The 23,022-nt window shown below is 42.4% G+C and overlaps 1 protein-coding gene and 1 pseudogene across 2 annotated transcripts; both read right to left on the bottom strand.

Annotated features, from left to right (window-relative positions):
• Positions 1–3,352: 3,352 nt before the first annotated feature.
• On the bottom strand, positions 3,353–5,205 carry LOC134026606 (ras-related protein Rab-32-like; annotated as a pseudogene).
• Positions 4,219–19,813, bottom strand: grm1b (glutamate receptor, metabotropic 1b). Of its 2 annotated transcripts, none has more exons than XM_062469881.1 (10): positions 19,669–19,813; positions 17,740–18,572; positions 14,886–15,135; positions 12,788–13,023; positions 9,781–10,027; positions 9,442–9,610; positions 9,006–9,132; positions 7,448–7,814; positions 6,539–7,099; positions 4,219–6,122 (listed from the first exon to the last, which is right to left on the bottom strand). In XM_062469881.1, the coding sequence occupies exons 2-10, from the start codon at positions 18,452–18,454 to the stop codon at positions 5,273–5,275; spliced, it is 3,522 nt and encodes a 1,173-aa protein (XP_062325865.1). In that variant the 5' UTR covers positions 18,455–18,572; positions 19,669–19,813; the 3' UTR covers positions 4,219–5,272. The 2 variants fall into 2 exon arrangements, with proteins under 2 accessions (XP_062325865.1, XP_062325866.1); XM_062469882.1 differs by having other exon boundaries at positions 5,832–6,087.
• Between the last annotated feature and the right edge of the window lie 3,209 nt (positions 19,814–23,022).

Below are 23,022 nucleotides of genomic sequence, written 5' to 3'. Positions count from 1 at the left end.
GGTATACCATCTTTTTTTTCTTTTCTTTTTTGCACAATTCAAGCAATACAATTACAAAATAAACAAACATAATAGAGATAAATGAATATCACTGTACAGGAAGAGGCAAAAAGCCAACTGAGCTTATTTGAAGCCTCCACCTATATAATATTAAAATATTTTACAAAATTACAAACAGAAAATGAAATATGCATAAAATAGACAACAAAAGAAAAGAAAATTATATAATTGCGTTGAGTGTGTGTGAGTGCATGTGTGTGCATGTGAAAGTAAGCTCGACTTGTGTTTGTTCAGGGATGTTGGATTATACCCCTGTGGTATTTCCTAAGCGATGGGAATGCTAAGTGAAACAACTATAACGGCAAAAACAAGAAAGAAATTAACAATAATACATAAAACTCTTACAAAACAGCAATTTACTTTGAAGTAGGTCTTGAAATGACCTCAATGAGGTCATATAAATCCTGTAGAAATAAGTATACCCATACAATTAGATCTGCAAAAAAGAAATATTTCAGCGAAACATTTCTGAAGTGTTCAAATGATATAAAAAATAAGTGGAAAGTAATAAATCAGGTGCTGCAAAGAGAAAAGACTACCAATGAAATTCCTTCAGTCTTTTTGGATAGTGACAATTCTCTTGACAAACCGGTTGAAATCGCAAAAAAATTTAATGAATTCTTTGTAAACATTGGTCAGGATTTAGCTGACAATATTCCAGCTTGTCATGGGAATCCAGTGGATTTCTTGTCAAACAGGTGAAACAGTCAATACTGCAGCCACTTGTTCACATCTTCACCTTGTCTTTGAAAACAGGTGTTGTGCCAGAAGATTAAAACATTTCCAAAGTTATTTCTTTGTTTAAAGCTGAAAACTCATGTTGTTTCAACAACTATAGACCCATATCTGTATTGCCTTGTTTTTCAAAAATACTAGAAAAAATCGTACAAAAAAGGATTATGTTTCATATAGAATCTAATTTAATTCTTTACAAGCACCAGTATGGTTTCCTTAAAAATCATTCAACATATATTTACTTTACCTTGTTGATACGGTTATCTCTGAACTTGACAATAATAAGTAAACATTAAGTAATAATAAGAGTAAACATATTGACTGTGTTTGTAGAAAAATTAACAAATCTATTGGAATCATACGAAGGGTTAGACACCTTGTCTCTGCAAACTGTGTCCTTATTTTTTATTATTGTTTAATTTTTCCTTATCTTTCATATTGTAATATAGTCTGGGCAAGTACTTTTCCTACTTCTCATACAACATTGGCCTTGAGGACAGATTGGAGACATCTTTAATATTTAGTATGATAGGCTACATAATAAGCATGTATTCCACTGTTGTCGGGTAATGGAATTGATGACGTTTTCACATGAGAATAGGCTATCAGATGGACAGTGTATAATATCAATGTAATAATTTATGTTATCGATGAGAGTTTTTGGTGTTTGTCCAGATCGACACCAAATGGAGGCAACGTCCCTGCTTGACTTCAGAATCTAGGTCTTGTGTATCTGGGACATAACATCCCGATTTAGTTGTTGCCACTCCTTCACATGCCCTCAGGCAAATCTACCATACAAGGTAAAGTACAATCAGTAAGTGTGTCTTGCGTCACTCCTGAGTGATAGAAACACACCAACCAACTATTCAAAAGTAGCCTACTAGGGCTTTCTCAAGGTTCCCTGCAAGGAAATATCACCTCATGACTTTTTGGACTCATCGAAGGAACCTCAATGTTAGACAAGTGGAGCTGGATAGAGGCACAGTAAGCACGGGTATATAGAACAGATCCCTAGACACACAGCAAGGACACTGCAAAGTAAAACTACAGTAAAGCAAATAACAGATGGGTGTGTAAAAATAACCAGCCACTAATATACAAAATGTCAGCAAATATAAGGGTCAAGGTTTCACTTTCACTCAATGCAAAAACGGTAACAAACAACTATCAGGACTTACGTACGCGACCTGAACCACTGAACAAGTCTTTATTTCATAATCCTCTCTCATCCTTTCTTAATGGAACAAAAATATAGTGGGTTGTGTTCCAAAACAGTTTGAATGAATCACGTGAAAATCAACACTCTTTTTTAGAAACTGTGATCGTAACTCTGTCTTCCCTGTTTTGTGACCACAATGACTCATGTCCAGTTCCTGTCTGATATGGAGGGGGCCATAGCTCTCCCACGGTTCTCCATGCTTTCAGTCACACTCCTGAATTCACAGACTTGATTTGTGTTGGAGGTGCTGTGGTGACTTTTCACCGGACTGTCTGGTTTATCTGGTCATTTTAACCAAATTGACTGCAATGGGAATTAATCCCCTATCAAGATTGCACAGACCCATAGAGGGTGTTGTGGCATGCTGCAGTCTCAGACACTACATTTCATAAAGCAAACACCCGCCAAAATGGGCCACGTCTAACTCTGCATGTTCAATTCTATCAACATTTACCACATTCATAGTGTATGTGACAACCTCTGTGCCTTGTGTTGGTTTTTCTGGTGACAGAGATGATTATATCCACAAGTTACACATGAGACCCACAACACTACAAGAAAAAAATCTATTTTCTCATCCAGTCAGAAGCTTTGTAGAGATATACATTTACATGACAGACAGGTAAAACTGTTCTTTTAAATAAAAGAACAGTTCCTCAGTATTTCCATGGACAGATAGTGTACGACTAGTAGGCAGTGCCGATCCTTCCTATAGGCGACATAAGCAGCCGCCTAGGGTGGCATGAAGAGGGGGTCGGCAATTTTCCAAGTGCATCCATTTAAATGAACCCTCCCGCTGTCCTTGAGTTTCAAATGCATTACCAGCAGAGGGCGCCAACCACGGCACGTCATATGTCCGCGTTGTGGTTGACCATGGGGGGGGGGGGGGGGGGGGGGCAGTGTAGGTTAACCCTGCCTAGTGCACCAAATGTGCTAGGACCGGCACTGCTAGTAAGTCATCTGTGGAGTGGTTGTGGTGTAAGAGAGTGTCACAGCCTTCTCCCAGCATGCCCTGTATCACGCTGCTCTGTATATTGGCCTGTTGACTGTATCACTGGATTAACAAGGGAAATTAGTTAAATCTTCTCCACAGGGGTGTTTATGAAACAACCCACACAAGCACTGGTAAGGAAGAATTATATCTGTCATGATGACGATACTGCACTGCACGGCAAAAGCTGGTACCCTGCTTGTTGCAACGCTTCTCTTTACAAAGTTGGAGAAATATTCTATTACACAGGAATAATCTGTCAGTGCATGAGCTCCACACAGAGCACAAACACACACCTCTGCTGTAGTCTGGCTCTCTGCTTCATAAAATTTGTCTCCACATAGTTAACAGCATGGAGTTCGGTGCTGAGTAACCATGGCCTCCTGCTTCACTTTGATCTTGTTCCCATGGTGCTCTTCATTGGACAAGGATTGGTCACTTAGCAATGATGTCATCCACCATGAGAGGACCTGCCTCATCATTTTTGATACTGGTCTGAAGTTTGTACAAACAAAAAAAATAGTATTTGGATCCCTACATTCACTCTGACCCCTATGTTAAACGTGAAGGTACAGTATAGTTTGAGCCTGAACATCAATCATCTCTGTTAATGTTCTGTCAAACATTTTATATGAACTGCATAGTATGATTAGTCAAAAAATTACATGACTGTGAAATGTGAAGTGCTTTATATAACTATAAAGTATGTGTAGCTACAATGCAAAGCAAAGCAAATTATAGACAAGTGAAAGAATGTACTGATACACACATACATACCTTTGCTGAAGTCTGTAAGTAGCCCAGAAAGCCTTGCTCTTTGTAGAATGTGACAACAAATTTGCTCTATACTATGTGTCTTTCTGTCGCATTTGTTGGCAAAGAGGATGGCAGGGATGGAGACTCCACTGGCCAGTCTAACCTTGCTATCTAGGTCCCATTTCCACTCTATAACTGCCTCTAAAGTAGATATTTTTGTCATGTCGAAAACAACAATAATAATACTTGATTTTCCAAAATATATTACATTTTCAAAACATCTCTTTCCATATCTACTTTGAAGTAGAATCCCGTCTGTGTATTTTCAGCTACTCCTAATAAGAATCTCTAACGTGAAGAAATAATTTCTCTATACTGGCCAAGTTAACCACACTCAAAGTAATAACGCTAAATCAAAGTCTAATAATTCACAAGCAAACCCATAAACATTTTAATACATTTAAATGGATTACATAACTGTGTAAGGCAATTAATTATTATGACAGTACATAAACGCATAAAAAATGTTAATATTAATATAAAGCCTGTCTTTTAATGTTAACAGCCATTGTTGTCTCACTACTGTATGTAATCATTACATGGTAAATCGTTACTTGGTAAATCGTTAGTTGGTCAAAGTTATTATCCTGTACATAGCTCCAACAAGCACTTTAGAAGCTACAAGCAGATTATTTATGCATCTAGCAAAAGTTGGAATGTACATTCACACAAAACCCTTGACATTTTTTAAATATTAACTATACTGTACACTTTAGCACGTACTAACAAAGGCTTGAGGACTCATTATAAAAAGTATCATACAAATCTAATTGATTGGAAAACAGAAATTAGACACAAAAATAAATATCTTAATGGCAGGTATGTGGCACTTTAACATATTCTCTAAGACAGGCTACTTTCTTGATACAGCACTTTTTTCCTGTAATATGGTAATATTTGATTTAACTATGCATCAATTCTGTATTCATCTGACAAGACAATGAATGCTTTATTGCTTCACAATAAGCCACCTAAATTGAATACTTTTTTTGGCACAAATCACTCTGGAAATATCAATAAAGAACACATTCTTCTCATTAACAAACAGTAATTATTCATTTACAAGTTAAACAGTGTATACCTAAGTTCCTACATATGTTATATAAACACAGTTTTCTGTTGTATCCTATAACTGGTAATCAGAAAGCATTATGCAGACACATCTTAGCATTCATCTTCCTAGTATTCTATGAACTTCAAAGCATATTTTGAGACAGCCGTCAAGTGGGCAATTTATGACACAACTATACTGTACTTTGTGATGGGTGTATTCTCTAAAACATATTACAACATCTGCAATGGGGTTTTTAAAAGTCACTCCCACTGATGTTACAGAATTTATCCTAATTCATCAAGTCATTTAGTCACCAGCTCACTCCATTTATTAATTAGACAAGTAATCACATACAAAACGTAATTCCCCATATGTACAGGATACAGTGCACCTTTTAAAGAGTTGAGGAACTTTGTTTGTAGTCTCTGAGGATTACAGAAGCATAGGTCACACTCTGAGGGGTGCACAAGATTGACTCGGACACAGGGGAGTTTGGAAAGGGGTTCCCTGTCCCCATCGAATCACGAAATGGGGAAGGAGGCATCAGGGACAAGGAGTTCTCCATTGCCAGTTTGACCTGAACCAACTCCTCCTCGTCATGAATCTGGGCATTGTCGTACATGTATCCGTGGAGGAGACCAAACTGCTCCTCCTCCAGCTCCTCCTCCTCCTCTTCCTCATCCATAATGGAGATGGGCTCCTCATCAAAGGGGTCCATCTCCAAGGGCAACACCTGGTGCTGCTGGATGAGGTGGGGCTGGTGGTACACCGGCCGGCCCCCTCCCACCATAGAATCCGGCAGACTGATCATATCACTGAGCTGGGGAACATCACTGTTGTACTGTCCCCCCACCCCCTGGAAGGGAGTAATGACGTGTTGTTGGACCAAGCTGTTTTGCTGCAGGCGCTCTGGGGTATAGAACTCCACCTCGTCCTCGTCCACCTCTTTCATGGGCCCGCCAGCGGGCATCTGCCCGTGAGCCATCATGGGAGGACTAGGGGGGTTGTATCGGATTGGGTCATTCTCATCCTCCTCAGCCACATTGTACAGAGTCTTGGTGCTGAGGTCTGAGAAGTCCAGGGCTGTGTTATGGTAGGTATTAGTTAAGGGTTTGATGACCGCCATCTGATTGGAACCTGCCTCCTGTCTCTTCACATGCACTGACAGTCTGTGCCACATGTGATCCCCTTTTGGAGGATGTCTTGAACCTGGTTCAGACCATGACACAGACTTTCCATTAGAACTATGAACAGAATAAAGACGGCTGTTATTTCACAGGAACTCAGAAAAGTGGAGACAACAACAGCATTTCTGGTTCATGTAAAAAAAAAGTAACTATATAACTCTAGGTCGATACAAAGTGATATGTTTAGATCAATATTTAAGAGAAATAAATAATAAACAATAAATAGCTAGCATGAGGTGATTTACTGTATAATTCCAAGGTGTATCTTCAGCCCCTCTGCGATCCATTAGTACTCTTGAGGATGCTGGTTTTAATTGTGTCCCACCGACAGATCAAATGTCACATCGTCGTTTAATTAAACCTCCACTAGGCCATGTCTGCTACAGGTGCCCTGAGAGAGAATTACAGCGAGCCTGAACCAGCATCCCCAAGGTGCCTCCGGAGCAGGGCAGAACTGAAACACAGGAACTCACTTGGCGTTGCCAGAGTTCTTCTTCCTCTTGAACATGTTCAGAAGGCTGTTGCTGCGGCAGGCGATCTTGCCGTCGCCCACGTGCATGCGCACCACGTCGGAGGTGGTGAAGGCGCTGCGGACGTTCCTCTCCGGCTTGGCGATGATGATGTACATCTTGGGCGTGAACATGCAGCCCAGCGCCACCGTGACACTCAGACTGACGGAGAAGGAGGTGGTGATGATCTTGTAGTTGGAGCCAAAGTAGATAGGCACGAAGGCCAGCCAGATGATGCAGGTGGTGTACATGGTGAAGGCAATGTACTTGGCCTCATTGAAGTTGGCGGGCACGTTACGCGTCTTGAAGGCGTAGTAGGTGCAGCTCATGATCAGCAGGCCGTTGTAGCCCAGCGGAGCCACCATGCCCACGTTACTGGTGTTGCAGATGAGGAAGACCTCACGGATGCTGGGGTACGACTTGATGGGCTCCGGGGGCTCCAGGATGATCAGGGTGACCTCCAGGGTGAGCTGGACACTGACCAGGATGGAGGCAATGACCACCTGGGCCCACGCACTCATGAACCTGGAGAGAGTTTTACATTACAAAATGAAACTGTAGATGAATAGACAGACATTTGGACAGACAAACAGACAACCTGTTTAAACAGGCAGACAGGCTGTACAAACAGACAGACAAATAGACAGGCTATATAAACAGACAGGCAGTCTGACAGACAGGCTATATAAACAGACAAACAAATAGACAAACCGACCGACCGACAATCAAACAAACATACCGACAGACAGGCAGGCAGGCAGGCAGGCAGGCAGGCAGGCAGGCAGGCAGGCAGGCAGGCAGGCAGGCAGGCAGACAGATTCTATAAACAGCTAGACGTAAAGATTGACAGTCTGTGTCAACAGACAGACAGACCTGGGCTTCCGGGTGCAGATCTTCTTCTTGCTGCCGGCCAGGATGCGGGCGATGCGGTTGGTCTTGGTGACCAGCGCGGAGTAGCACATGGCGGCCGAGAGGCCCACCAGGAGGCGCTGCAGGTAGCAGGAGAACACGGTGGGTCGGGCGATCAGCGTGAAGGGGCAGATATAGCCCAGGAAGATGCCCGCCAGGATGATGTAGCACAGCTCCCGGCTGGAGGACTTCACCACAGGCGTGTCGCGGTACAGGACGAAGATAAAGGTGACGAAGGACGTGACCAGGATGCCCAAGCAGGAGAACACCACCTGGACTATGGATTCTGGGTTTCCCCACTCCAGATAGCGCAGTTGGATGGGTTCACAACCTGAGAGGCACAGACATCTCCTGTAAGTTTTTACGTTGTTAATGTTTTTGAAATGACTTCCATTAAATACGCTAAAGGATTCATGGTCGTTTTAAAATGGTATCTTTCTTTGGCTGCAGAATCATTACAGAATCGGCACAGTTGGGGAGGAATTAAAAATGCCTTGATTGTTTGCCTTTTTCTTTACTGAAGCCTGTGACATACGCATACATTTCTTGTGTGTCCAAGTCTTAAAGTAGGTTTTCAGCTCAACTATAAATACACTGTGTCTTGAGGGGGGAGGAGGAGGAGGGGGGGGGGGCAGAGATACAGAGCACAGCCAGGGGAGACTGAGGCCACTGCAGCAGGACTAAGTAAATCACTGTAGATCAAAACTTGTACAGGAATCAACCCCAACTGTATCTGCAAACTGTCAACACTGAATATTCCTTCATTGGACTGTCCTTAACCTAGTGTCATTATTAACTATTACAGTTATTAACAAAATCATGACAGTAGATTTTTTTAACTGTAGTTTTAAGATAAAAAAAAAATGGTCATAATTTCCAGATTTGTTTGCTGTTTTATCTTATAATTGATGTCTTTTATCTGTTCTTTATGTAACAGATAAAATGATGGAAACAGGAAATCTTCTGAAGAAAGTGTTGAAAGTGTCGAAAGTGTGAACGACGCAGGGTGCATGTGAAAGTAGGCCACAGTAGAAGCCATTGTGGCCTGTCGGATCAGGGGTAGAGATGATGAATGGGGCTCAGGTGTCATGGGAAACCTTTGAAAATGGGGCACCCCAGGTTAACGAGACACTGCTGTAACACCACAGCAGGATAGACAAGTTAGAAGGAGAGGGCTTGCAGTAACAAAATTCCTCAGGCAGGATAAAGCCTCTTTTATGCTTGAACTCCAACATGAACGACCGAGGTGACCAATCGGGTCATCCGACAAGCATCCACGCATTCGAAGCCACACGTTCTCAGATTTTATCTACAGCAGATCCTGGAGAGCTATCATGTACAGCGGCTTTTTACTCCCACCCTAATTTATCACACCTCATAACATCATTTACAAATAAGTTCAGGAACTAGATGGTTAACAAGCAGAGTCAGGTTAGCCACAACTGGTGTTGGAGTGAAAGCCTATGAGTGTAAACCTCCAGCCCTGTTCTACAGCAGGTGTCTTCACTGGGGTCAACTGTACCTTCCAGTTCGTCTTTAGGCCACCAGCCAAGGTCGCAGACCTTGCAGGTGAACTCATCCAGGACGTACTCGTTGTCCTTGCAGGCCGTGCAGATCCAGCAGCAGCTCACCTCCCCCTTCCTGATCACCTGTACCACACAGCAGGAAACACGATGGATTACACAATCACACTTTGAACAGAGTTAGTATCCATAACATGATACGTTCTCTAATTCTAATGTAACATTCTTTTAGAAATGCAAGATGTCTTTCAAGCCATGCCAATAACTCTGACTATCACGAAATAGTTGAGATCTAAATTATTCGGAAATTAACACACTGCTATGCCAGCAAGAGGAGCAGGACCAAGAATTTCAGTGCGCCCGAAATAGGACTTGTTGCAAATGGCAAAATAAACCTGAAATCTGCCAGAGGGACAGTCATAGCTTCTGTGCTACCTTGATCTCCCCCTTGGAGCAGGGCTCACTGCAGACGGAGCGGACCATCTCACTGCGGTTCATCTGGATCATGTAGTCATCGATGCTGAGGAGCCCCTCATGCCATGAGCCCACGTTGATGTAGTCGTACATGCCAGGCTCCACATACTGCAGGTTCATGATCTCATACCTGAGAGTTGGGAGAGGGACACAGGTTGGGTCCTTGTCACAGAGGTTGTGGTTATCATCCAGTTCTAGAGGTTTGTCTGACTCACAGTTTGCTTTTACTGTAAGTTGAACTATTTATAGCCCAAAATGCAGTGCTTCATACTTTCATGCTTCTGTGCTTCATATACGTACCTTCCAGGGGTGTCTCCGTTCTCGTCGAACCACACGTCTTCCCCAGACACTCCGGCGAAGGACGTCCTTAACAGGAAGTCCAACAGCTGGCTGCCGTCTATGGGGTCCATGGCTTCACAGAGGCCCACGTGACCAGGACACAGGTGTTTGTGCATGTCATGAAGGCCGTGGGCCATGGCATAGATGGCATTGATGACAAAACCCATCTTGCTGTCTTGAACGTAGTTATCCTCCAGATTTTCATAACCTGTCAATACAAAGAAAAGAACACAGAATCAAAATAAGGAACGAGGACATTCATTAAGGAGTGATCCATAAGTGAGAGTGCTGGTTTAAGCAGTTACAGCGCTACAAGCGTTATGCAAGCATTACACAATGAAAATACGCAATCAGGTCATCACTAACTGTTGCTCGAGAAGAGGAAAATTACAGTGTCTGAGTTTGTCAGCTGTCTGTCTGTAGCATGATGTAACCAGCTTATTACAAAGGAATGATAGGGTTTCCAAAGACACATTGTTAAGCTTTAGGCAAGAGGAGTTCCTCGCTTCTGTGGGAGAGAGCATCAAAGGGCAGACAGCACAAGAGTGAAGCTTCAAAAGAATGCTCGTTCACAAGGATCAGCGGGCCATTTCTGCATTTTCAGTTCAGCCTTCAATGTTAAACATTATGCATATTTGTATAACTAATTAAGAGAGAAAACAAGCTCAATCATCTAATTTATTCAGACCTCCCTCTGTTTGTATCCTCACTTGGCACCTAACCACGTTCTTGGCGTGCTAATAAAATCAGGATGTTTAATTCACAACTCAGCTTACTCTTTTATAAGAATATCTGTGATAGAAACAATTCTTAAGACACTTGCATTCTTAACACTAATGTCCAAGGACACCCTATCAATTCAGTTGTATGCAAGCTAGAAGCAGGAAGCGTGAACACTGTAAATACAAATGAAGCTATTATAAATATGTCAACAAACCAAAATCTATCAAGCAACACAATCAACAATTTGTTACACTATCAACATGTGTGTTATATATTTGAAGGGCTTTGGTAGAAATATTACATACTTTAATTCGCTCATGTGTTAGTATTAACCAAAAAGGGCAACATCTGACACCAGTGCAAATTAACACACTACTAATCAATCCAGTGGGCTAGCCGCAGGCAATGTGCGCATTCTCCATGTGTGAGATCATATACCAGCAGACACCAGTGAGGAGTGACCTAGTTGTATTACTCCTTGGGTTCGACCCCGTCTTGCTTGTAGATAAATTGTACTAGCATGTAGAAGACTACTAATGAGTGTTGTTTGCGATAGAGTTCATCATTTAGTTTAATCTGGTGAACTGTGGTGGTGTGGTGGTGCTGATGGCAGAAACATAGAGTAATCAAAACCCAACCGTGAAAAAAGAATTTGGAGAAAACTGTGAGGACGTGTAAAACTCGAGCGAGTGGCTTAGACTACCGGGCCAACATGCAGTTTGTATAGAGAGAAGCCAGTGGGCAGTTTGTGCTTCAGTTGTTATTGGGCTATGTTATTATACAGCAGTCTGAAGGTCTTGAAGGTGTGAGAACACAGTACACACAAAAACCAGTCAATTGTGCTCTCACGCGCAATGCATAAAAACATCCCAATAGCTGCATATATTAGAGGTCAACTGACATCTGAAATCTGCCACCATTTAGATTTTCAGATGATATCAGCAGGGGGTGGTGGCAGGAATTTAGGGCCTGAAATTTATTTCAGGCATCCCTCCCCCCAAGATGTTCCTGGGCCCTTTCCTAGCTGAGGCGTCCTGAATGCCTCCCTCTTTTTCTCTATGATCCCCCTGGATATCAGGGTAGTTCAGTTTCAGTGACAGTTTTAGGTCCAGTATTTAAGAGTTTAGGTCACAAAGTGTGATGAGGTGTTAACAAATCATTTGACCTCTATCTATATTGCCAAAGTGAGGTGTTTTATTACTGAGGGTCATTCAGAGGAGTACACTCACCATCTCGAAGCTCTACACAGAGGGACAATAAAAGTGACAGAACAGCAAGCTATAACACTATCGCTGATTATCACAACGGATCAGTTTTAAACATGGTACCACTTATAGGTTTGTACGTTTAGAAAATAGCGTGGAAAATATTGAAATGCTTGAGATATGTGAATGAGGCAAGGAAAAGGGCATGTCTTTCACTCAAGCAAATCCACAGATCCAAAATAAGATCAAATCAATTGGGAAGGTTGATGTAATAACTGAAACATAATTCCATGCAAATACCTTGTATTTTAAAGAACTTAAGAGTTTAAATTAACACAAAATAAATGGCTAAAATGATTTGTGCACTGTTGCATGCATACTTTTATATTTACGTTTATCTTAAAATTAATTTAACATAATTTATTTAAATACAGGATATTTTAAAAACCACAATATGACTCAGAAGTAGCTCATAAGTTTTCAAAACGTAAATATATTTTTGAAAAGGAATAATATGTGAAAAGTGGAAAAAAAGTTTTCTTTTGGTTTGAAAATATGCTTATTGAGCATTTTTTCACGTGATCAAGAGTCTAATGTGTCTGTTTTCATCCTTTCTGTGTTGGCCGATGTGAAAAAGGATTCCATTTTTACCTAGATCAGCTTTTGTCGGCAGGGAGAATGTTTTAGAAATAAAGTAAAACAAAGAAAATATTAATATATTGTATGGATAGATGCATAGCATGTCCCAACTTGTAGAGGTCAAACCTATTGTAAGTTTTCAGCTTCTTGAAGATTTCAGCCATTTGAGGATGTAACATTTAAACAAACGTTGTACCTTATCATTCAAATGTTATTGACAACTGGCATGAGCTGACAATAATGACAGCCTTTGCAGTTTCAACCAGGGGATCAATAAAGTGCTACCCTACTCTCTACTCTACAAAAACCGTCTTACTGACACAGGAAATTGGCTTTGTTCTCAGCATCACTTTCACAGATAGACAGACAGGCGGCCTTTACAGTAACATGTTCATATCTACCTGAGCAGTTTCGATAGTAGTTCTCGTTTTCCTGCGGGTGACCTGGGATCCGGCACTGGAAGCGATGCTGCCAGAACTCAGGGAACCAGGGGTTCCTGGTGTTAGTGTCCAGACGCAGCTGCAGGAAGTAGTTGTCGAAGGAGGTGACCTCCTCGGACTGCAGCTTGACGGTGATGCCGCCCACGGCCTCCTGCTCATAGCCCTCCACCACCTCGTCTCTGTCCGCCCAACCGTCACTGGGGGGTGGACCGGGGGTAGAGGGGGAAGGGGGTGGAGTGGAAGGGTAGGAGGGTTAGCGTGGAGCCATGTCTGCTCCCCAACGCTTGACACATGTCTTGCAGCTGTGTAAGCGCACTGTCGTTACAACAAAAACATTGTATACTTGCGTAATTACGTTGTCATGAAGGGATGTTCAAACTGCACAGAGATGCTTTACCAAAAGCAACAGCAGCCTATGAATGGTGCATTTTCACCACATGCCTGACGTATCACAAGTTTATGACAAACTCACAACACAAGACTGGGCCAGCTCAGGCTCTCCCACTCTGGCATGGCAACATTAGCAGCCTTCCGCCATCTGTTTCACAGCACCATACTCCCCCTAACCAAACTGTCTGCCAGAACCCTGCTGGACTGACGCAAGCACATAGATGTGATCATACAAACCTATCCTAGCATCAAACTGTACCACCACAGACCAAATATCTAACCACTGCAAAGCTGAGCTATGCGTTTGTATCATTCAAGTCATGTCAAATTCCAAAAAGGCAAAGAAAGAGATTGAGTCGACACATCCGTGAAATGGACTATGGATCAATCCTACGAAGTCACAGACTTGTTCAATCTGTTTGCTGCCACACACTTAAACCAGCACACAACATCATCCACCAACAATTGTTGCAATCCTGTCAGAGTCTGATAAATGTGTTGTTCGTTATTTTAGGGGAGACAAACAAGGTTCATCTTGTGCGACATCAGTTTCCTCCCCCTCAGATCAAAGGATGGATGGCCAGCTCCTCTGGTCTTCTGACAGGCCCAGTCCACCAGCCCACCTTCCCTGTGCCGCAAATGCATTGCTCTAAAAATGTTCCAGTAGTCTCCTTGACCCAGAAAGAAACAACCGCAACGAATCAATGTCCTCTTTATCCTCTGCAGAGACTTTACAGTCGAAGGCAGCCTGAACTCTTGAGTTGCATTTTACATGTCTGCTTTTGAAAATGTCTCAAATAAATTCTTTGGAGGGGTGAGTGAACAGATAGTCTACCCAGATTTTCCCTCCAAACCACCTTGGTTTCTGTCTGATGTATTCAGCTATTTATAATGAGCTGTTTGAATCTAGGACTCAGGGGGAACTTTGTGTCTTTTTAAGCCGTTACTTCTTCTTTTCCACTCATCCCAGGACTATGCATGAGCTTGGTACTCTGTAGAGCGCTACAGCTCGTGAGCATCTAGCCGTTCACAGCAGCTTTGATGCTCAGCACTCATCCTTCCTCTAGCCTGCGCTGGAGGTGTTGTTCCATGGTACCCCGTGCCACATTCTGACAGGGAGAGAGGGAACTCGCTGTAGATGCATTATTCATGACTTAACCTGACTCGAAGCATCTTCTGCTTTCAGAGGATCTCCACTCCTGCCAGGATAATGATCCCAGTTCATTCTGTGTGAATTGCAGTGTGCCTGATCGCATGCCTGGGAAAAAAGTCCCCTAATTGTGAACCATGGTTGTCACCATCAACACTCTCATTTCAAAGTAAGCTACAGAAACACATGACTAGAAAGACAGTTATGTGTCTTCTAGCAATGTACTGCATAGGATAATGCAGTAAACTATGTAAATGACTATGTAAATTACACCAATGTGCAGAGGTGTAAAAGTGCATTTTCAGAAAATAGAATAATGTGTTTGTTCCACACATGGTCTAAGCCAATTGCTGGAACCAACCCATAGTTTTACTCACACTCTGAGCATATTTGCTGGCATGGCCCTATTCATAATGCATTTATTTATCTTTTATCGAAAGCAACACATGACAGGGATTTGAACCTTGGACCTTTTGATCTGCAGTGGCTTGCTCTAAACACTGAGCAGTACCGACCTACCTTCCAATGAGGAGAAATTCCCCCACTACGCCAAGGCGTCTCATGGCCATGAGTAGCCCTCGCACGGTCATGCCCTCGCAGAAGCACACCACCACCCTGGCTTTGGGCAGGCGTTCCCTCAGCTTCCTCAGCAGACGGTCGAAGTGCTTCTCCCCAGCGTTGCTGTAGATCTTGTCAGAGTGGGCGATGCACAGGCCCTCCTGGGAAGCCAGCTCTTTGAAGGCTTCCATCCCGCTCTCGCCGTAGTTCCCTGAGAACAGGAGAAAAGGATGATCTGGTCGTCATGGTATTTGTTTTGTCTGTATCCACTTGACAATCATATGATGAATACACGTTCACTGAACACTTACTTACTTCTTACTTAAATGGTAAATGTTATAGATTTTTATCACTTCATCCTAAACACATTGCTGAGGCCCACTGCTATTTCTTAAATGGTAATGTGACCTGTAACCTGACATCATATTACCTAATAGGACCTGTAACTTGATATTATTTGCTGTATGAGTAGTAACTGTTGAAAAGCATAGAACAGCTTCATCAAGCTCAATGCACACCGCTCTCTCCCACCTGGACAAGGGAATACATATGTGAGGATGCTGATCATTGACTACAGCTCAACATTCAATACCATCATCCCCTCCAGACTCGTCTCCAAGCTTGTGGACCTAAGACTAAGCACCTCCCTATGCGAGTGGATCTTCAACTTCCTGACGGGAAGGCCACAGGTGGTGAGAATCGGTGACCGCACCTCATCCACACTGATCACCAACACAGGCACCACCCAGGGCTGTGTGCTCAGCCCTTTCCTGTTCTCCTTGTTCACTCATGACTGTGCGGCAACGCGCAGTTCCAACCTCCTTGTTAAGTTTGCTGACGACACAACCATTGATTGTGGACTATAGGAGGCGGCAGGAGGAGGAGCATGCATCGGATCCAAAGTGGAAAAGGTCAGCTGCTTCAGGTTCCTCAGGGTGAACATCAGCAAGGACCTCACCTGGTCTGCTCACACGGACAAGGTGGTCAAAGCGGTCCGGAAACGCCTCTTCTTCCTGAGGAGACTGAAGACGTTTGGCATGGACTCAGTCCTCCTCACTAACTTTTACAGATGCACTATAGAGAGCATACTGACTGTTTGCATCACAGTGTGGTATGGGAGATGCACAGACAGGGACCGCAAGGCCCTACATAGTGTGGTCAGGTCTGCTGAGTTCATCATTGGCAGGAAGCTCCCAGCCCTACAAGACACCAACCACACACGATGCCTCAGGAAAGCAGACAGGATTCTAAGAAGCTGTTACCACCCATCCTTCAGTTTTTTTTACCCCGTTGCCTTCTGGCAGGCAATACCAACATTTTCTTTCCAAGGGCCATCAGGCTTCTGAATGGACATTGATATGGACATTGATACACTACTCTCTAGCCACTTTACACACTGTCACTTTCAGCTACTGGTTGCTCTATCAGCAATATTGCACTATTGCACTAATTGTACCCCACTGTCTCTAGGTTGGTATAGGTTTATAAGGTTAGTATAGGTTATTATATGTATTAGAGGTTCAGTATACTGTACTGTATATTGTATATTATTTTGTATATTTAGGAGGTTTATTATATTTTCGCTTATCATAGATGTAATCTATGTTAAACTGAATACTTATATGTTATATGTATTTGCGTTGTTTTGTCCCAAGAATTTCAGTGCCCAGTCTGACCTTGTGTTGTTCTGTGCATCTGACAATAAAAGACTTGAACTTGAACAACCATTTTCATCGTTGTGGTAAGTAATGGAGGTGTAACATTTACATTACATTTACCTTTAGTCATTTAGCAGACGCTCTTATCCAGAGCGACTTACAGTAAGTACAGGGACATTCCCCCGAGGCAAGTAGGGTGAAGTGCCTTGCCCAAGGACACAACGTCATTTTGCACAGCCAGAATCGAACCAGCAACCTTCGGATTACTAGCCCAATTCCCTAACCGCTCAGCTACCTGACTCGTAACAGGCGTAATTGGATTTTTTATCACCTCATCTTAAACACATTGCTGACTCCCACTGCTAAGGGAGCAAGGGCTTCTGATGAGGACACAGCATGGAGATCAGACAGCTATGAACCTGATGTCATCCCAGGGTCTCCACTGGAACAGGAATGTTAATTATTGTATAATCCAGTCCCCAATCTGAACTCCAAGTTAGAAAACCATATATATTCTAAATGAGAAACTGAAACGCATGAATGAAAAACCTATACTGTTACAGCCCTAACAGGATGCCATTGAATCCGAACTGAATTGAGTCCAAAAATGCACAGGCCAAAATCAATCCAGCTTGTCATTACTTTATCATTCATCAGTCGGGGACAGACTCCATGAGCTTATAGTCTCCATGACCTCATTCTGGAGCCATTTACAGAAGGTCAACTTGACAAGCATTTTGACAACTGGAAACCTGTCACTGGCATCACTTCTTTAGATTAAGATTAAGATTATTGCAGATTTCTTTTCTGAAGCATTTGAAGCAGCTGTATTTTGAATCAGGTAAGAAAAATTGCATTTTACATAATATTACTGTTCAACTATTTGACTTTTTGGATGTCTACTGGTTGTATTAATAGGTAACCAAGTAAACAAGATTAGATATTTGGCAACAGGAAATCATCCCTTTTGACCTCATGTAAAAGCTTATATTGTGCTTCTTGCTCTGGGAGATTAAATACTTGGCTCATGGTTTAAAACTGGATTATTCTTGCAAATGTCCAAAATGGAAGTTGGAGTCACAATAGAGGAAAGACGCCCCAATGGAGATGGAGTTTTTCCCAGATGCATGCATTCATGATACCCAACAGGGCCTTACCCTCTGTGTGGACAGCTGATACGTAGGTCCAGTTGTAGCGTTTGACAATGTCTAAAATGGCCCTGGCCTGAAGGGTGTCAGAGGGCACAACTCTAAGAAAATACTTAAACAAGGTTTTGTCACTCAGATCGATGCTCGTTGCAGAGTACGCAATCTGAGGGATGTTGAAAAGTTGCAGTAGGTTTTGAACTTGAATGGCCACTGAACTTGACCCAGGCCCAATGACCCCTGCTATGGGTTTCTTTGTTGGGGGGGGCTGGCTGGAAGGCACTCCTTCAATACACCACCTGGAGCCGTCCTTCTCATCACGGATGGAGATGAGAGAGTCTCTTATGAACTCGATGCTTTGCTCCAGAGCCACTGATGAGTGCCAGCAAGAGTCTCTGATCTCGCAGCCCAAAGTGATGTTGGGTAACAGGTTGGGGTCAGAGTTGATCCGATCCAATGCATGGAACATCGCCTCCACTCTTTGAATTCCGTATTGCTCCCGGACTTCGCCACATTTTCTTTCCGCAACTTTCTCGGCCGAGGGCTGGTGGTGGACTGAGAAGAGGGCACCGATGATTACGTCACCGTCCATCCTGGCCACCATGCGGGACGCCGCCCGCGGCACCAACGACCTCTCATACTTGTCACTGGGAGACACGAACGCCTCGAACAATAGAATTGGAAAATATAAAATACCGATTGCACTCAGACAAATCATATTCCACATTGTGTCAGAGGTACTGACTGCAGAATCAGGTCATCTCAGCCAACCAAGAAGACTGCGCATCCAAGTTTTTATTGGGTATATCCATCAACTTAGCATCCCTCTTTCAATTATGTCCTTCCTGTAGGAGAGATTACATGACATGAAGTAATTTCTCTTCAAATGGTATACCTACTAATATGTGCCTAAATATAGTCCAATAAAGCCCTATCAAGTGTAAGGAACATATATAACTTTCAGCACACAATTGCGAGTAAAGCATACATACAAGTGTGCAACTCATAAGTAATGTTGACACAATTCAGCCGAGGTAGCTAACCTGTCATTTAGACCTATACAGAATGAAAATCATTGAGGTATCTGCAGAATACAGAACGCAAAATAATTTCAAAGTTGATATATCATATATATACCACATCGTTCCCATCAATTCAACCCACACATATTCAACTAAATTATCCAATTCCTACAGTTTCAAACTACCTAAGCCAAAAACAAACTCCAAAAGAGAACCTTTTTTTTTTACCGTGCCGCTAATCTTTGGAACACCCTACCACCAAACATCAGATCTCTGTCCAGTCTTGCAAACTTCAAAAAGGCAATTCACCATTTGTTCGCAAACTAGATTCATAGTTATGGGAATTTTTTTAAACTGTATATTTTATGTGATGATTATGTATGACTATGTTTCTTTGATCTGTCATCTGTATATATATGTCATACATGTGTGTATTTGTTAATTGTTCGAACCCTGGAAGATTAGCCCTTATAGGGCTAAAGGGTATCGCAATAAACAGAATAAACAGAATATATAGTGACTGCGTGTCACTGGTTTCAGCACCCTGGACAGCACATTTGCAGATAAACTGTGTTTCTCTCGAACGGGTGAATACGTCTCTTCTAAACCCTCTAAAACTTGCCCTGGATGGTCACATCATGTTTTGATGGCACATCGTGTTATTTTAAATTCATGGTCAATCAGTGGCTCACGAATTCGTATATTTTTACTTAATCTATTCCAAGCATATAACATTTGGAGTAGCCTGAGTATGTATATGAAAGTATATAACTTCAAGCCTCACACACAACACATCTATAATTTAAATTATATTGGGAATCACCTCATTTTAAGTTTTTGTGTTTGTCGCATAGCCATTAGCCATATGGCAACATCTTCAATTTACTAAATATTCAACTCAGGACATGCTGGAGCCTACCTGCATTTGGTAGCAAGGATCATTGCGTACCTCCTCTTCCCCTTTCTCACAGCGTCTGGAATCGAAGTTAAGCCGTTACCGCGCAAGATAGCGCCTGTCTCTCCCACTGGGTAGTGAAGATGGGTGCCCCCCTTCTCTCCCTCTTCCTCACTGCATCCCGTAAACCGGGTCACAGAGACTGCAGTGTGGCACCAATAAAACAGACGAAACAGCGATGTTTGGTGCATTTTGAACAATCTGAACGTGTGTATCCTTTGTTTGCATTATCATGCATTATTTAAATTGTTGAAAATAATGAATCGCTATTAAGCCTTAAAGATCATGTGGTTGTGCTTGCAGTTAAAAAATATTGTTCTGTTGGAATGTTCAAGTTAGCCTACACAGGATATTAAAATCTGAATCATGTGAACGATCTCAGTAAGGTATGAGCAACAAAATCGTGTGCTAACTTGTAGAAAGGCAGACTTTCGGAGAGTAGACGAAGTCTACAGGCATGAACGCTCAAAACAGGGCCCTTAGAAACAGTCCCGTGTGAAACATGTTCGACCGACGTTACCAAGACTTTACTGACATTTATTGAAGTTTTCACTTAACATACACAACTGTCTGTTGAAGGATTGAAATTATTTGTGTCTATTCCAATATGTAATGATAGTATTCAATGACACAAATCTGTGTTCTAGAAAGAGTGGTCTGGAGTCACAGAGGTCCGATAATATCAGCTTTAATGCAGCAGTTGGAAATCAACAAGTACAGAGCTCTGGGGTTGTCTAAGTTTCCCTACCCGCAACAGAGTTTGGGCTGGTTTACGAAGTCCAACTGGCTATCTTTCCCTGCCCCAGCATATCATATACAATGCAATTGAAAGTTTTGAAACACAATTATCAAAAAAGGGTTGAGCTTGTTCTCTCGTGCATCAGGGAGTTGTTCTTGCCTACGTGTCCCACCTGCTCGGGTGCCATCTCCACCCAGTTTCAAGGTTGTTTCTGAAAATGAAGAGATAGAGACACAAAGAACATCCTGCTTCCCAGACCCTGTGTGAGACACCATGTTTAAGCCTGAGCACACTTCTCAGATCATAAGACAGAACTTTAATAAGCACAATGCATAACTTTACTAAGCACAATATATTCTTTACTGTAAGCATTAACAAATTGTAATTGATATATGAACTGAATGCAATAGACAAGTTCTTGCATAATGAGTTTCATATTCGACATTCGGAAAACGCTGGAAGGCCCAGTGCGCCCCTCTGTCGACCACATGTAATTACCGCCGACTTGCATGCAAAGTCGTTGTTCTTTGCGCCTTGCTTGACGCAGCCCCGTCACTATGGAACGCCGATTGGGTCACATATATACACGTGGTTTTAAGCGTTATTCTTGATTGGTCACCCGTTTAGGAAGCGCCTGAATTTAATAAGCGGCGCAGCCGTAAATGTGCAGGTGAAAGTTACACATGAATTTACAAGTTAGTTAATGCTTGTAGTTACACCTGACATGCAGCGCTTGTTTGCTCACCAGCCACTGTGGCTAGTGGTTTTCCAAAGTTACTAGCCACTCAGCAACTTCATTAGCCACAATTTTCGTTGAACAGTCTTTTCTTTTTCTTTGTCTTGTCATGATACAAGTTCTCTGTGAAATAGTAATTATTTAATTAATGCACACAGCTATAGGCAAATGTCCACATATGTGGACTATAAATATCATTACAATCAGTTCATAAATATTGAAATCCACGGACATCTGGGCACTTGAGCCACTCTCCCTGGTATTATTAGAAAACACAACACAACTATTACTGTAAAACTAAATACTAAGGATTTAGAGATTAATTTAACACAATCAATTATCTTTGGTAGAACGTGCCTGTTCTTCCACTTCTTCGTTGTGTTTCCTCACCCCAATCCGGTGACCTTCGTCCAGTTGCATAGTGATGTTGTCTCTGCCTAGCATGGCTAGCTTGATAGTATTCTCCATGTGTGCCTTTGTGCACTTGTTTTGTTTTCTCAGATACATGTTTAATGTCCTTAACCCCTGTAACAGTCCATGCTGTATCTGTTCCGAATGTTATAAAAAGCAAGCACGGGAAGCAAAATAAGGCATTGACATGACTGCATCCAGCTAGCCAGGCCTTTCTGTTGTAGCTTATCGTTGGAGAAACCTCTCGTGTATGATTTAGCTCTACCCTTTTCGCTCGCCTGTTGTGTTATTTTAATGTCAGGTTGATCTGGGCCAAACTCTTTTATCTTTATTTTCTCCACTAAAGTTCTCCTCTCAAAAGGATTTTGGAGAGGATATCTGACAGAATTTGAGAACTGCTAAAGTCCGGTCCAGAGTCATTCATTTTCAATAACGTAAAGTAGGCCCTACAGTTGCAAAATCACTTCTATACTCTTAACTCTTTGCTTGGGGCGATTATTTCAGCGCCCTTTAGGAATAATTTTTGAGGACGCTGATTGGCTAAATATGTGTTTCTTGTTAGCAACGGTCAGCAATTCACCTATCGCCAGCAGGTTGGTAGGCGTTTCGATGGGCGACTTTTCTAGCGCCCCAGATGTCGAGCATGAAGTACATTTATCCCAAAACATCCCTGGCGCCCTCTATTGACCAGCCGGTCTGGTCAATAGAGTCTGGTCTGCCCTCCGGGTTTTCCTACACCTGTTATGTGCTGCCACATCCTAGCCTTGCAGAGTTTACTATTTTAGACAGGGTCCTCAAGTTTTATCAAAAGCTTGGAGTGACATTTAATGTAGGCCTATGTTTTGACAGGATATGGAACATTACAGAAATGATATCCAGAGCACTCTGCTTTAATAAATGTAGTCTTAATGTAACTAGAAAGACTATTAATACAGTATAATTTGAAATAAAATGAAGAAATACATCTTCAGTCCTTCCCATACCCTCTAACATATATTTGATCTCCTCCAGGGTCCCACTAACTCCCGCTCCCTCAGACCCTCTTCCTCCATACACCTGTCTGTCCCCTCTGCCCATCTGACCAACATGGGGAGTAGAGCATTCAGCCACTCTGCTCCCCGTCTCTGGAACCTATTACCACCCCAAATTCCCCATTTGAAATCACATCTCAAAACACATCTGTTTAAGTAAGGGATAATGCCCGACGAGGTGTCCAGTATCACCTGATAATGGACGATGCGGAGGCGTGAAACGTCCGATGCGCAGCAGAGTCCATTATCAGGTGATATTGGACACCTCGAAGGGCATTATCCCGCTTATACCATGGTCACTTGCCAACGATTTTTTTTTTACAAACATTAATTTATGTTTTCAGGTGTTTTGCAAAATAAATCAAAAGTTTTTTTAACGTTAGCCAACTTTTTATATTTTA

Source organism: Osmerus eperlanus, chromosome 9 (assembly GCF_963692335.1).
Source record: "Osmerus eperlanus chromosome 9, fOsmEpe2.1, whole genome shotgun sequence".
In the NCBI taxonomy this organism is placed as follows: Eukaryota; Metazoa; Chordata; class Actinopteri; order Osmeriformes; family Osmeridae; genus Osmerus; species Osmerus eperlanus.
Note: the sequence above shows the minus strand (reverse complement) of the source record. Positions and strands in the feature narration are given on the sequence as shown.

What these genes read in the sequence shown, in the direction of transcription:
- grm1b (XM_062469881.1), bottom strand. Translation starts at nt 18,454, where the DNA reads ATGTGGAATATGATTTGTCTGAGTGCAATCGGTATTTTATATTTTCCA. An exon ending in GAATTTCTCCTCATTGGAAG is followed by an intron (nt 13,024 to 14,885) that starts GTAGGTCGGTAC and finishes TCCACCCCCCAG; the next exon opens with TGACGGTTGGGCGGACAGAG. An exon ending in AAGAACTCTGGCAACGCCAA is followed by an intron (nt 6,123 to 6,538) that starts GTGAGTTCCTGT and finishes TTCTGTTCATAG; the next exon opens with TTCTAATGGAAAGTCTGTGT.